Genomic DNA, 15,821 nt, shown 5'->3' on the forward strand with positions numbered 1-15,821 from the left:
CTATGAGATACAATTAACTGATTGTCAAATGATTCATAAATCCTGTAAAAAAATTTATGTTCTGAAAGTAAAATACCACTGTTAGAGTTAAAACAGAAAATCTCTTAAATACGTCAACATAAGCTATATCTATGTACAAATATATACATGAGTGTATTCTGTTTAAATTAATATTACAAATCTGTTAATATTATAATAAATACTATATACTATTGAATTCAAAAATAATTATATTCAAATTAAAACTTAAAACTAAAAAACAGTTAAAGGTCATTAGGCACATCAGAAATTTAAGATGAATCTGTTGAATAATCGCTTTTAGAGAAACTCGGTGAATGATTGTATGGATTCATCACTGCATTATCAACTAACAAACTGATATCATCTGAGAGTCCTGAGATATAAGGAGAGTTACTTTCTGTGTCACTATCAGGAATTTCAATTATGGTTTTTGACTGAAACTGATCGGCATCATTCATTTTAATAGTATTATTTTCAAAACTTAGTTTCCTGGGTCTTTTATTAAAATTCAATCTTTCATCCTCCGGCTCTTGTGGTCTCTTTAATCCTTTTTTAGAGCCAACTATGGTTTTCTTTGCTATCTGTGGTTTCTTTTCTTTTAGCATATTGTCAGTCACAGGTGAAAATACCTGAAACCTTGAACTAGTCAGGGTTTTATTTTGGTGATCAATTATTAATGTACTGCTTATTGGTTTTGTATTACTTTCAAATGGACTTGAAAATAATCTCGGAGAGTTACAAGTCATAGAGCAGTTTGCAGGTGATTTTTCAGGAGAGTTTACATAATCAAGCAATAAATTGCAGGAACCAGCAAAATCATTACTATCTAATGATGGTAGTATATTGAGATTATTATGACAACTAATTTTGTTAAAACTTTCTTTTTGTTCAAAAAATTTTGTATGCATGTAATTTTCATCAGCTTTTGCATTAAATTTATTAGTGCAAGAAAAATTTTGTTGTTTTAAAATTGCATCTTCAATCTTAACAGAAGTTGAAGTGGACGATCTTTGTTCATCAATTTCAATAAGAGGAAAACTTGATTGACTGGCCTTTAAAAAAAAGTTGTTTTCTTTGTCTGCATTTGACAACAGAGATGGTGATAAGCGTGAAACATCTGATTTCTTTCTTGATTTGATTTCTTCAATGAGACTTGAGAACTCTTTATTATATTGATTTGCTATGCAAAAAAAAAAAAGAAAAAAATTTCTAAAAAGTAAAAATCAAAGAAAATCAAAATCAAAAACTAAATTTTTTTAAAGACATTAAACTTAATACTTTTAAACAAGTAGAAAGCATATATTATCAGGGATTAAGTCATAGTTCATTAAAAAACTTACAATAGCTAAGAGCAAACTCCTGTTTTTTATCATCAGAGTGACGAAGGTCAAATGTTTGCATCTAAAAAACAAACCATCAATATAACTGAATATAAATAGCATAAAAGTATCATGAATAAAAAAATCTAATAACATAAAGAAAGTAAAATAATAACATAAATATGAGCACCAGGACTTTATCATTAATCTTAATCCCATAAAAGTAACATTACTAGGTTTAAATTTTGAAAAAAATTTTAAAAAGCATACCAATACAGAAGGTTTATAGCCATACTTTGCTTGTTGTTTTTCATCCTTCTCAACCTGTGCAGCTATTTCTTGTGCTTTAATATAGCAAACAAGGTATAAATTGAATTGTAATAAATAAATCAACTCAAAGTATAATATATGGAGGGTGAAGAATATTTATTAATGTTAATAATATTAATAATGTTAATAGAAATAATATCAAAAATATTTACAGATGTAATTAATGAAAGAGAAAAAGAATTTTTAATGGATGCAGTTATTAAGGAGAGTGAGATATTTATAGATGCAATTAATCAAGGAGGGTGAGAAATATTTAGACATAAATAATGAGAAATATTTATTTTTCAGCTATCAGACAACATTCTAAGATGAAATTTTAAATGTACCAGTTAAAGGTTGGGTTGAATCACATTGTGAATTATATAGGAGAATATATTGATTGATCCTCCGAGTCAATGCCTAAACAAAAGTAAAGAACATGATGATTGGAATGGAATTTTAAAAGAATTAGAAATAAAACTAGAACATTAGTAAGAAAAAGATAACATTTATATTACTTACATTCCTATCTCCTTTACTTGTTAATCCAAAATGTTTTGCTTTATTTCTCAGCTGCTTTTCATTCAATACATCAAGGCAAACTTTTGGCAAAGGTTTCATCAATGACACTGCAGATGACATGCTGAATAATAGGACAAAAAAATTAAAAAAATATTTTACAATAGCACAAACTATGGTTGTAATCTGGAAAATTTTAGAATAATGAAAGATATTTCTTTCTTCCTTTTAATAATGTGAACCCTTCAAAACCCTGTTCTACTAAAGCAAAGTAAATAAAAGTTAAAGCCGTAATAAGTATTGTGAATTCTACAGGGGATTATTTGCTAACCTAACTCATTTTTTATTTTTTTAGTTTTTGTTTTATTTCCTAACTGGTGCCAAAAAACAGTTTTAGGTGCATACTACTGATCACAAAACCCAGACCCTGATCATTTTTGATTCAATACACAGCAGTTGGTTAGTTGCAAACTACACTAAAAGTTAGTGTAACAAAACTTATTGATTGTGAAAAACAGAAAAGTCAATACTTTAACCCTCATACTCTAAATTAGTTTAGTTAATGGAAACCCAGTTTAAAAAAATAATCACTATTATAAAAAGTCAGAAAACACAGAGTTAACACTAAAAAAAACATTAATCATAATAAACAAAAATAAACAATAAATAACACAGTGTAACATGAAATCTGTTTGTTTGAATTTTTTGTTTGTTTGCTTATGCAATTTTTAACCCTCAGCCCAAAAATCATTTTCTACTGCAACAGTACTTCAGAGGTTCCAACAAAACAAGTGTGGAATTAAAATGTGATTTTGCAATTCATAAGATTGCTAAGAGCTCAAGAACAGCTAGATGATGTCTACTGAATGCTGTAAGGACAGCCAGAAAGCCACTATAGAAGAAGTTGTTGACAATTGTCATGAAGAAACATTTAGCATGGGTTTAAAAGCACAGACACTGGACAAAAGTAAAATTCAAGAAAATAAAATAAACTTCTTCTGAGCAATTTCACACCATATTTGAAGCTATGACTGCACTTATGATTAAATACTTAACTTTCATATTGTAAATATATTTATGTTGTTCTGTCAGTAATATTAATGTTTCTGGACACAGAAATTATAGTTTTTTCTAAAGAGTTGCAAGTTGAAGTATGTGGACAGAAATCACAGTTTGTTTGCATATTAGTTGGACAACCTATTTGGGCTGCACAACATATAAAACATCCCAATAAGAAAATGTTTTGGAGTTGATTTAGCAATCATTAGGGCCTAATAATAAATTAACTTTTTCACCATTGAGCTATCTAATGACTTAAGCTGCTTGATTGTTTAAAATAGCAAATCTGTGAAGAAGTGAATTATCTTGGATAATGTTGAGAGGTCCCTTAGAAACCGTTTAGCAGTGCTTAGGGTTTTTTTAAAATGTTTTTAGCATAACTTACTTTATCAATAAAACCATGTGAATTTTCATATTGGAGAATAATTAAATTCTTCAAAAAATTTTTTAAATTTTTATTTTATACTTTTTCATTTCCTAAAAAAACATCATCAAAAATTCTTATTTTAATTGATGCTGCAAAAAAATTATTGAGTTTTAAAAACGCATAAAATTATTGAGAGAATTATCAAACTTCTTTCTCAGGTGTCATGGACATGATCAGCGCTAAGAATATGCAAAACTGACCTCAGATTTTGTTAAAACTGCTCAATCATATGAACACTCCCAAAACATTCTTCAGCTATCAAGAAAGATTGTAAGAGCAATCCAAATATTTGTCCCAAATGTTATCCTAAAAACTGTAAGTACTCTGATAAATATATCAATGTTCTACAACACAAGCTGATACCAGAAAAGACAAATATCTTTCTGAACAATGGCAGAATCTTCCAACTAGATTTGTCTACTTCTCATACCTCAAAGAATGTCACTAAATTCATAACAAGCAGTAACATTAAAAAATTTAAGTGACCAGGGAACTTGTCAGACCTAATTCCATAGATTATTTTGTTCCCATAGATTATTTGGTATTTCAGCTGTAAACTTCATGCAAAAATAGATTTTTGAGTCTTTTTAACCTTTAACCTATAATTTGATAACAAAATTCTAATTGCTCTTGTCTGTCTTTAGTTTTTAAATTACTCAAACCTCTTTATTTTTCAGAGACTACTTAAAGATAATACCATCATGTTAAATAAACATGCACAATTGAAAAATTTTATATAAACATCTATATAAATATCATATATACATTGTCCTTCAAAGCATAATTTACATATGAAGATCAAACCTCCATTACATAAGGAGATTAAAAATCTTTAAATAAATCTAAAAAAAACTTTAAAAAAAAAATTCAGCAGTAATATCTAAAAATTTAAAACTCAATAGAAAAAATATTAATAAAAGATAAAATATCTCACATCAAATCATTAGCTGTTTCTCTACGTTTTTTATTCGATCTATTTTTGATATCCTCACTATAATAGAAATAAATATTTTGAAAAACTGTCCGAGTAAATGTTGTAAATTTTCTTTAAAACTTTGTTGAGTTAGTGAACATTAAAAGAGCATTTTTAATTTACATATTTATCTACATAAAATTTTTGAAATTTGGAAGAAGGAAAAAAAAGCATAACTAATACATATTGGTTGATGGGAAACTATTCTTTGTCTGGTTGTTTTCTACAATTGTTTCTGTTTCTTTAGTGCTAACTTTTTCATTTTTTGATGATCTAAATTTAAAAGACTTTTGAAAAGTTGTATTTTTATATTAAATTCATTTATTGAAGTTATTATCTTGGTTTTAACAGGTAATGAAAAGAGAAAAGTATTTTTGTGATTTCAAAAATTTCACAATAAAGAAATGGGTCTTTATTTACAACACCTTTCTTGTGCTTTTAGACAGCCATCTAAATGGATATTGATCCTTTTAAATGCAATTTGTTCTTTACAGACTGGACAATCAACTAAAGTAAAAATGCAATTATATCAAGATATTAATTTTTTTTTTTACTAAATCATAAGTGTATAAATAAACACTTAAATAAATTTTGCTTTCTACTGAAAAAAAATTTAAACTTTGTTTTGGAAAAATTTATAAAATTCAATTGTTAACTAAAGATCCCGTTAAACACTGTAGTTTTGATTCAACTGGAACAATTTAACTATAAATAAATAAATTGCATATTATAGTTGAATTAGTGAAACTTTTACATTATTTTCAGATTTTTTCATATGATAAACTCAACACAGATAGTCAATTGAACAGAACACTATTTAAATCAGTGTTGCACCTGAAGTCACTTAAAAAAACATAATAGCCTATCGAACTGATTTCTTTGCAAGCATTAAAAACTTGTTAATGGCACAAAAGAAAAATATTGAAAAGAACATTAAATTAGAAGAACACTTACAAAATTTATTATATTTTTTTATTCTTGGTTCAAAAATGTTGGATCTTAAACTATTTTAAAATCAAACCAACCTGATTTTACAAATTATGAATAGCAAGGAAGTATTTTAGTTCAATAGAAAATATAAAAGAACTTCACTTTATTATATTAGATTAAAAAAAACCCATAATTAAGATGTGTTACATGTGAACTAAGTTTAACACTAACTTCTTTTGATTAAAACTTTGAAACTTACTAGGGCTATCAGCAGGGGCATTTTGAGGGTTGTCAGCAGTAGAGCTTAAAGATGTTAAGCATTTTTTAAGATTATTTGATAAAACTGGTTCTGGTGGATTCTTTATGACTTTTGAAGCTTTTTTTGTGCTAATTTTACCACTACTGCAAAATTTTTGAGTTGGCTCAAAGATATATTCATCTAAATCTAACTAAAAAAGTTTACTTACATCAATAAAATGTTAAATAAATGAAAAAAAAAAAAAAAGGATTCTAATGCATTTTATTAAAAAAGTATGAAGGTTAAAAATTCAAGAATTTTTATACTATTTTTTTATTGATCAACACTGGTGATGCCTCAGTGAAGTTGGATACAGCATCAAGTAGTTTTTTTCTAAAATTTAAAAAACAGAAAATAGTGACCATTTAAAAAGAAAAAATAAAAATTAAAAAAAAATAAAATTATTTTAAATACAAATACAAAATATCTTTTTCTTTTTAAATTGATAAGTACAATATAATTCAACCTTCAACTAAATTTTTTTATGTTTTAAGTGCCATATTGTTGTAAAACATCCTATAATTATCATTACCTTACTAGCTTAAAATAGAAAACTAGCTCATCTAGGATGCGATTGCATTTCAAATCAGTATCCAAAAGGGGCTAAATATAAACAAAGTAAAACCAAACTCAAGAGCATTAAATACATTTCAAATCATATTTTAAATTGTTACTGAGACACAAAACAGCTGGATAAATTTACATGACAGACTTTATCTTTATGTTACAAATAGGATTAAAGTTTTTTTAAAATGATAAAACAATGTAATGTACCACATTTTTAAGTATTTTTTTATAAAAAGGTTTCAGAAATAACCTCACCTTAAAACAAGTAGGGCAATACTTTTTGTATGATATGTGCTTACGAATACAATAAGAGCAATCTAAAAGAAAGTGAAAGTGTTTCCATAAGTACAGAAAATCGAAGGTAAGTAAAAGTAATAGCTTCTCTTTTGAAAACTCTCAAAAAATATAATAATGCAAAAAAAAAAAAAAACATACAGTTGTGAGAGCAAGCTGGGACAATTACAGCTATGTTGAACAATTCAAAGCATATTGAACACCGAAGTAAGCTGTCTATTTTCTAAACAGGAAACATAATGGCTGCACATTTCTTATTCCGACATCATTAAAAACGAATAAGTACATGAATAAATGAATTATTAATAAAATCAGAAAAAAGATTTCAGAATTTCAATCAAAAATTAGTAATCTTCATAAAAGGCTAAGTTTATAAAAAAATTTTAAATAAAAATTTCTTTTCTCTCAAAATTCCATTTCTGAATAAAGTTAAAATAAATCTTTTAACCATGCATAATGTTGAGTCTAAATTGTAATGTACAATTCCTATGATGATATTGATATAAAACTTAAGAATTCAAACAAAACCTTAATTTCTTGGAACTGGGCTGGCCATTCACTAGGGTCATCTTCAAATGGTTCCATAAAGAAATTTCTTGAAAAACTCTGTTACTGCCACTGTTATTAATTTTAATTAGATTGCTATAGCATAGAAATAAAACAATAAATGCATCATATATTAACTTTAATGTTGCTAATATGTTTGTTAACAATAAAAATATGTTAACAATAAAAATAGGTTAACAATAAACTGATAAATGGAGATTAAAATGAAAGTTAATCTTTATAAAAGATAGATGACAACTAAGAATTTGCACTGACTTGGTTTCACCATCATTACTATCAAATTGTGACATGGTGCACTGTTTTGAAGAAGAAAAGTTCCTTTTTTACCATATATGGCCTTTTTTTTGATTTCATCATTCAATTAGCCCAAAAATACTGTGTAATATACACTGTTGATGGTTTTTCCTTTTTTCAATTAATACTAATTTATTTATCTGAAACAAATACAATTTTTTGCTCTGTGGCTCAATCTGTGGGTAAGTCCCAGAACTTTTTGGCCAGTGTGTGTCTGAATGTGTGTGTGTGTGTGCATATGCATGTGTGTCTGTGTGTGCATGTGCATGTGTGTCTGTGTGTGCATGTGTGTGTGTGTCTGTGTCATTATTATTCCTTCCAAGGATAAAAACAGTTAATTAAACTTGGTTACTTCTTAAAATAACAAATAATTGAGCATTATGCATATTTTACAATGTAATATTACTTTAAGGACCACTTTTAGCCAGTAGCACACTAACTTTTTACTGTCCTTTAACTGCCCTTTTTTGTTGCTGACAAATAATATTTGGAAAGTAATTTTATACTCTAGTTTTGTACTAGTTTATTAAAATATTATCTTTCACATCTATACAAGGATTATTCTAGCATTATAATTTATAAAGTTAGCAATATATAAAATATGCCCATTTACAATTTAAAATCTCAAACACAATAATAAAATAATTTATTAAAAAAAAACAGCAACTAATCAAAATTGGTGCATAATCAGTGCATTAAATATATTGTCCATATACTTTTTTTGCAAACTATGCATCCCTTTTAAACTAATTTAACAAGATTGTAGAAAATTATGGCTCAAACTTTTCTCCAAATTGTATCTGGTTTTTGTTTTAGGCCAAGACAAATTAAATTTGATTTGATTTAGATCTGATGATTAAACTGGCTAAGGTATTATTTTCTTATATTATTAAACAAATCTTGATTGTTCAACCAGTGTGAGCAAGAGCCATTTTGTGTCAAAACTGACACCATAGGTTTTGATCAATCAGCATATCTGCTGATAGAACCATGCATTTCTTTAAAAAAATCTATGCAGCCATGTTGGTTGATTTAACCTATTAAACAAACTTACTCCACATTAAATTTAATTTGGTTACACCTTGCAGTCTTGGAACGTTAAAGAGATTACTTTACTTTTCAGACTTGAATCTTTTAAGAAGAACTTTGCTTTTTTTATTCATTACTTCAAAGTTACTTTTCCATATACAAAACAATTCTCTTCTTATGCTACATTAATCTTGTGAGCCTTTTGCTCCTAGGGGAGCAAAAGAAGTACACACCTCCGCTAAATGTAATATAAATATCAGAGACATGTTTGAGATGTATTTTTATGACATCATCAACCATACTCAAACATGCTTTTCATTGTTTTTGTTAAAATTTTTAGGAAGCTCATGATAACTTAAGCTTTGATTGACTATTACTTAACAAAACATAAGACTGTTCTCATGCTTGGTAGTTTTTTCTGATCTTCTGCATCCTGTATGAACTGGACAGCACCTGCCATTTTAAATGTTGTTGAAATAATTCTTCAATTCTTGGAAATTAAAATCCAGTTGCTGTTCCTGATCCTGGGGCCATCCTTCATAGTAGCTATCTGACACTTTGTTACTTTGTATATTACTTTTCAATCCGCTTCTATGTATCTGAACTTTCAGACCTCAAAATCTCAATAACAATTCTTAAACTATTAGCCATCTAATGCTGACTGTTATAAAAAAATTAGTAAAAATTAATAAAAAAGTTAGGAATAACACATAGTTTGAGAATAAATAGAAAGGATATCAATTTAAAACTTTTTGCATCTATTTTGCTCTAATAAAAACTGTCCACTTGATAAAACTGTGTTAACAAAAAAAAAACATCTAGTGAACTCATTAGTGACAATGATTGTAGAGAAAAATTTTGTGTGATGTCTTTATCAAATATGCTTTTGTTATATTTGAAAAAAAGAATTTACAAGCAATTTTAATAAGCATATTATCTTTGAGACAACTAAATTTACCACAATAACTTGGTAAAAATGTTATTAATAAACTGGATAACTTTTATGATATCAGTCTTTTAAATTATACATATTTAACTAGAATAAAATTTCAGGAAAAAATTTGAAAATTTCTTTAACTATATTTTAACTGAGTCTCCTACCTCATTTAACAAAGTTGAATTACACAGAAAGGAAAAAAAGTTATTGAAGAATAAAAAAATCCTAATCTATAAATGCATCAGTCTTAAAATATACGAAATTTAAAAAAAAAAAACACAAAAAACACCATGAAAAATATTGCAAAAAATTATAACATAACACCAAATGAAGTGAGAAAATGAGGCAAAAAAAAAAAAAAAGAGATTCCAATGAGAGGATATTATTAAAGTTTCAAACACCTGGATGCAACTCTTTCAATATCATCCAAGCTCATAGTTGCAATAAGCTGCTTATAATCCTATAAAAAAAAAAAAAAAAAAAAAAAAAAAAAATTAATTTCAATGTAAAAATATAAAGTAAATTAAATATAACACAAATTAATATTCTTAACATTATTAATATTAAAATTAATAGAGCTGTAAAGTGAATGTTTTTGGATTATAGTAAATTTTCCTCAACATATGGGAGATCTCAGGCAGGGGAATTATATCAGCACAATAATGCAGAATGTGTAAATTTTTTTGAAAGTGAAAATTAAGCAATCAGAATTTTATTCAAATTATTTTTTTAACCAACATATACTCCTAATAATTTATCCACTGCCTTTCCAGTAATTCCATTCCATTTTTTCAAAGCTATTCTGGAAGGTCTGCTAAATACAGCTTATTTTATGGCTTACTTTCTTCATTTGACACAAAAAATACTTTTTACAACAGGATTGTTTGAGAGCTCAAAAAAGATGGTAGTCAGAGTCTGATCTGAAGTGGATGTTCAAATAAACTTCACTATAAGTAAATCTGTCAAAACTGCTTTTTCTTCTGAATTCACCAATGAAATTTTTTTTAAATCTCAAAAAATAGATTTCATGCCATGTTGCATTTATCATTTTATCTGCTTCAGAACTAGATATACAGCTTTAATATGATGTTAACTACCTTGTTTCAATTTAAAATAATATTATTATGGTCTCATTCATACAATGAAGCAACACATCATTTTAGTTTTATTCTTGTTAAAACAAGTTAAATGTATGATAAGTACTGATAAATTCGCTTTTGGTTTAGATTTGTTGAATAAATGCATTCTGCATTACATTTCTGAACAAGGATTTTATTTCTATTTTTTTGTGTAAACTCAAATTGTTTAAACAGCTGGTAAACAACAAATTAAAGTTTTTAATATGATTTTAAGAAAGATAAAAATTTAAAACGGCATAAAATTTTTGTTACTTCTCTTGCTTTATAGGTATATTGCTTAAAATATTTTAATAGGCTGGCCAGAAATGTATTTTTTTAAACTTTATAATCCACTTCCTCTCATGGTAAATTTTTTTTAAGTTTTGCTCACCAAACAAACAGCGCAACTAAAATCTTTTCTTGGCATGATTAAAATGCAGCAATTTACTATTTATGGTCAAGGCATCCAAAATGAAAGCATTTTTTAAAAACTGCCACCTTTATCTTTCTTGAGCAGAACTAATTACCAATTTTATTCATACATTGAAAATTTAGTATACACATTTTTAATGGTCAAAATTACAAAAACGGTCCACTAATTTTTTCAAATTGTAATGCGTAAAACTGACAATTGTCAAATACACACCTTCCAGTGTTCACTTATGAATATAAAAAATGCAAATCTGAATAAAAAAAAAAAAATTTAAGTAAAATTTTGATGTTAAATAACCCTTACATAGACATGATAAAAAATGTCAACAAATATCACTATTCATAAAACCACAAAAGAAACATCACTTTGAATTGACAAAATCACCAAAGAGTTTATTCAGAGAACCTGAACCTAATTTATTTTTCCTAAACTACTTGCTAGGTAAATGAAGGAGAATTAACAGCATGCTGCAGACTAAATGTGGAAGCTAAAGTAATTTTGCATTAAAAAATATTACTACAGTTGTGAAAAGAAACCAGGTTTTGCTAACTGTTACTATGCTCGGAATGACTACGCTCACAATTTTTTGAACCCCATTGCAATTAAGTCAGTAAGAAAATGGTTGTTTTAAATCTGCTTAAGGTCTTAATTAACCAAGATGCTTGTTACATTATAAAAGTAATATACATAATGCTTCAAAAAAGTTAATGAGTATGGCAAAACAAATTTTCCTTTATTTGATTTTATTTGACTTTATTTGTCAGCATTCTTGTTTACTATTTTCAGGCTTTTACAGCTAATGTGGACACCATGAACAAGCTTCCTGAAGCTCTTTGGACATTCTAAAAGTACCCTCATATCTACTCAATTTAGCTGTTTGATTTATTTCTAACAAAAATCAATTAAATGTTACACCAAATGAACAATGATTTTTATACCACAGAGAAAAAGCAATAACAAGTACTGCAAGGATCATGCATAAGTTGAAATTTTAAGTAATTTAGAGTGGGTACAAAAAGTGACGTCATAGTCTTAAGCAAATTCTTCATAGCTTATTGTTAGCTAATACATCCAGTCAAAATATGTACAGAGCCATTTTAAAACTTTTGTGAGCTCTGGGCAAAAAAGGGCCATAGTTTTCTGCAAAGTACTAGCGATAGTGAAAACTAATACGGGGGTCTTTTTTAAGAGAGGTTATTGATCTAAGAGGACAACATGTTTACTTTCTTTTTGGCATAAAAAGGATTTTATTTTGAAAATATATAAAAAATGATGGTATATTAACTAAAATTGTGTTACAAAAATAATCATTAGACATAAATGAGAATGTTAAAATTACCTTTTCAAATTCAGATATTATACTTTGAGCAACAGCTTGGCTGTACTGCTTTAACAGAATAGCTTCTAAAGTCTTCCAAAAATCTTCACTGGTATATTTTAAAGAAGAATCAGTAACACCTTTCATTTTTATAAGATTAATTTTTGATTTGCAGCTTATACCACATTCCGAAATGATTTTTTCATCTGAAGTTAAAAAGCAGGTTTAAATAGGTTTAAAAAACTAAAATAATAATAATAATAATATTAAAAATTAATTCATAAGTACATTTTAATTTAAAAGCAAATAATTTGAATAAGCTGAAGCAGTCTAAATTCTTGTTAAGGTTATGATTTATTTTTTGTAAAATTTATAAACATAGTTTCTATAAATTTAGAAAATTCTTCTATCTATTGGGCTAAATGGGTTAAAGCTTTGAGGTGTTGGTGATTCAAGGGCACTTAGGAAATAAGAAAAAAGAAGCTGTATTAAAAAAATCTACATGATATAAAAGTCATGTTATTTTTATACAACTATCTATGCTATTTTAAAAATGGAATTTATAGTGGACTTCAGGCAAAAACAAAATCAACAAATAATTTGGTTATTTATTTATCATCAGAAGTAAAAAAAATGATTCTGTTTTGTTCAAAGAAATATTTTTTGCTAATTCAATTTAAATAGCCATTTTATTGCTAAGAATGTTAAGAATCAAAAATATTGAGTAACTCTTGATGGTCAGCACAAGCATAATCAGTGAATGCATAAGTTGTTGGATATAACTCATTTAAAAAGTCATTAAATGATTTATCAAACAATACAAAATAAAAATGTGCCACAAAAATTCTTAAATCAGCTTTATGCTCTCATTTGGATTAAAAAATTATTGATAAAATTAAAATTAGTCTGCAAAATATTTAAAAAAAATAGTAACAACCCAAAATGTTAAGAAGACTGCCAGAATATCAAATTATTCAATCAACATAAAAACGAGGAAAATTACAGATTTTGTGGAAACTTTAAAGATAATTAAGAGGAAAAATCAATTTGATATAAGTGCATCAACAGATATACAACGTTACAAAAATATAAAAATTTTTCATCTCATTATATAAAACTTTTTATGTAATTATATATATATATATATATATATATATATATATATATATATATATATATATATATATATATATATATATATATATATATATATATATATATATATATACCTGAAAACAATATAATAGCTTACAAATTTTAGTTTTGAATGAATTCATAACATTTCAACAAAGTGATAGTTATAGAAATAAGTATATTAACTAATGTAAAGCAAGCTAAATTTAGAACCAGGATTAATTAACAGAATGTTCCTATGATATACTTAAAACATCAATTTAATTAATGATTTGAGACTTTATAAAAGCTCAATGCATTCTAAAGACAATATTGGAGTTGCAAATTAAATTGCTATTCCATAACATAAATAGAGCTTTAAGAATACTTCTCACTATTTCTTGTAATAATTATAGTAATTAAAGCAAATTAAGACTTATCTTAAATAATCATTAGGAAAATTCAAAATACTTAGGCTTTAAAGTATTTCTCATTGGTTAAACATATACTAAAGTAAATTGTTAGATAAATATTTATATAAACTATTATCACACTAACCTGCCAAAGTCTTTCCGATATACACTAATTTTTGCTGGGCCATAGGAATCCCATACTTCTGCTCAATAAGCTTCTTTAAATCAAAGATAGATTGTGTGTGATTCACCTCAAAAATAGTTAAAACTTGACATTATAAAGTCATTTTTTAGGACTTAAATAATTGCACGTCTTAGATATGAAGAAAAAAAATATTGAAAGTGCAGGCATTTAGGCATGTATGTATGTATGTATGTATGTATGTATGTATGTATGTATGTATGTATGTATGTATGTATGTATGTATGTATGTATGTATGTATGTATGTATGTATGTATGTATGTATGTATGTATGTATGTATGTATGTATGTATGTATGTATGTATGTATGTATGTATGTATGTATGCATGTATGGATGTATGTATGTATACATGTATGTATGCATGTGTATATGCATGTATGGATGTATGTATGTATACATGTATGTATGCATGTGTATATGCATGTATGTATCACATACTGGAACTATGTATTCCTCTCCACCAAGAACTTTTATAGTTAAATCCATTTTGTTATTATTTCTTTTTTTCTTTCTTTCCTTTTATTATGCTAGAAAATTTAAATATGTACGAGTTTCTTTTGTTTTGATTTTGCCATTGTGCGCGTAGAAATCATAACTTTATCAAGTCGTAAAATGCATAATTCCAAAGAGGAAGGGGGGTGGAGGAGGTTTAGCATCATGGTAATTGGAGAGATTAACATAACAATGTTTATCTGAAGCATTATCCAGATCTAAAAAAAAAAAGTATGTAAAGTTCAATACTTATCTACCTACATAAGTTTTTAAGCGACGGGTTTGTGTAAAAATTTAAGTTACAATAATATAAATCGCATCAAAATAGTTCTGATACAATCTGTAAAATTTCGTCATTATCTCTGTACCATCCGATATCAGCAATTTTTACTCACTCAGAGACGACATAGCGGGAGAACTTAATAGAGGAACGCTAAAGTTCTTCAGCTTTGTATAACTTTTACATACAAAGGTTTGCTTTTTGCAATACGCATATATAAATGTGTGTTTATGCCTCTCTCTCTCTCTATAGCCAAATCATATATATATATATATATATATATATATATATATATATATATATATATATATATATATATATATATATATATATATATATATATATATATATATACTCGCGTGTTGACATCATATATAAGAGTGTATGTTGTATAAATAAGAAAACATCAAATAATAAGAATTCTTTTCATACAAATAATAATTTTTCATAATAAATTTTTGCTGGATTATGATTAATTTAACATGAGGTAACAAACAGAAAAAACAATCAAACTAAGTTACATTTTATTTTGAAACAACATGTACCTTTAGTTTGATTACTTTTTTCTTTGTTATTTTTATTTGATATCAAAATTTCTCTTAGATTGATTTATTTTCTGTTTGCTATTTTTATTTCAAAATAAAATTTACTATAGTTTTTTTAAAAAACAACTAAATTAGGAATATTTTTTGTAGCTAATTGATGCTCGAAATGGCCTCCATTTTCTTCCACAACAGTTTCAGAACGGGCCACCAAATTGTTGATGGCTGTACCCAGCAAGCATACAACGTTGAAATAACGTTGATCGACGTTGATCAACGTTATTTCAACGTTGTATGCTTGCTGTGTAGTTGTTTTTTCTTGTAAAATGTTTGCTATTGCTTGCTCAATGCAATTAACTAACTC

General features: G+C 26.6%; 2 protein-coding genes across 2 annotated transcripts; both read right to left on the reverse strand.

Annotated features, from left to right (window-relative positions):
• Positions 1-134: 134 nt before the first annotated feature.
• LOC149880289 (uncharacterized) lies at positions 135-7,741 on the reverse strand. The gene is made up of 14 exons (XM_090070304.1): positions 7,245-7,741; positions 6,858-6,939; positions 6,678-6,739; positions 6,388-6,458; positions 6,122-6,188; positions 5,817-6,006; positions 5,053-5,134; positions 4,811-4,900; positions 4,589-4,645; positions 2,172-2,292; positions 1,997-2,069; positions 1,611-1,684; positions 1,362-1,422; positions 135-1,201 (listed from the first exon to the last, which is right to left on the reverse strand). The coding sequence occupies exons 1-14, from the start codon at positions 7,299-7,301 to the stop codon at positions 291-293; spliced, it is 1,998 nt and encodes a 665-aa protein (XP_089926430.1). The 5' UTR covers positions 7,302-7,741; the 3' UTR covers positions 135-290.
• On the reverse strand, positions 7,683-14,762 carry LOC149880290 (ubiquitin-like protein 4A). Its single transcript, XM_090070306.1, has 4 exons — positions 14,582-14,762; positions 14,084-14,189; positions 12,434-12,618; positions 7,683-10,003 (listed from the first exon to the last, which is right to left on the reverse strand). The coding sequence occupies exons 1-4, from the start codon at positions 14,627-14,629 to the stop codon at positions 9,929-9,931; spliced, it is 414 nt and encodes a 137-aa protein (XP_089926432.1). The 5' UTR covers positions 14,630-14,762; the 3' UTR covers positions 7,683-9,928.
• Between the last annotated feature and the right edge of the window lie 1,059 nt (positions 14,763-15,821).

Source organism: Hydra viridissima, unplaced genomic scaffold (assembly GCF_058129835.1).
Source record: "Hydra viridissima isolate aposymbiotic clone 2 unplaced genomic scaffold, HvirCarnegie_v1 scaffold_13, whole genome shotgun sequence".
Classification (NCBI taxonomy): domain Eukaryota; kingdom Metazoa; phylum Cnidaria; class Hydrozoa; order Anthoathecata; family Hydridae; genus Hydra; species Hydra viridissima.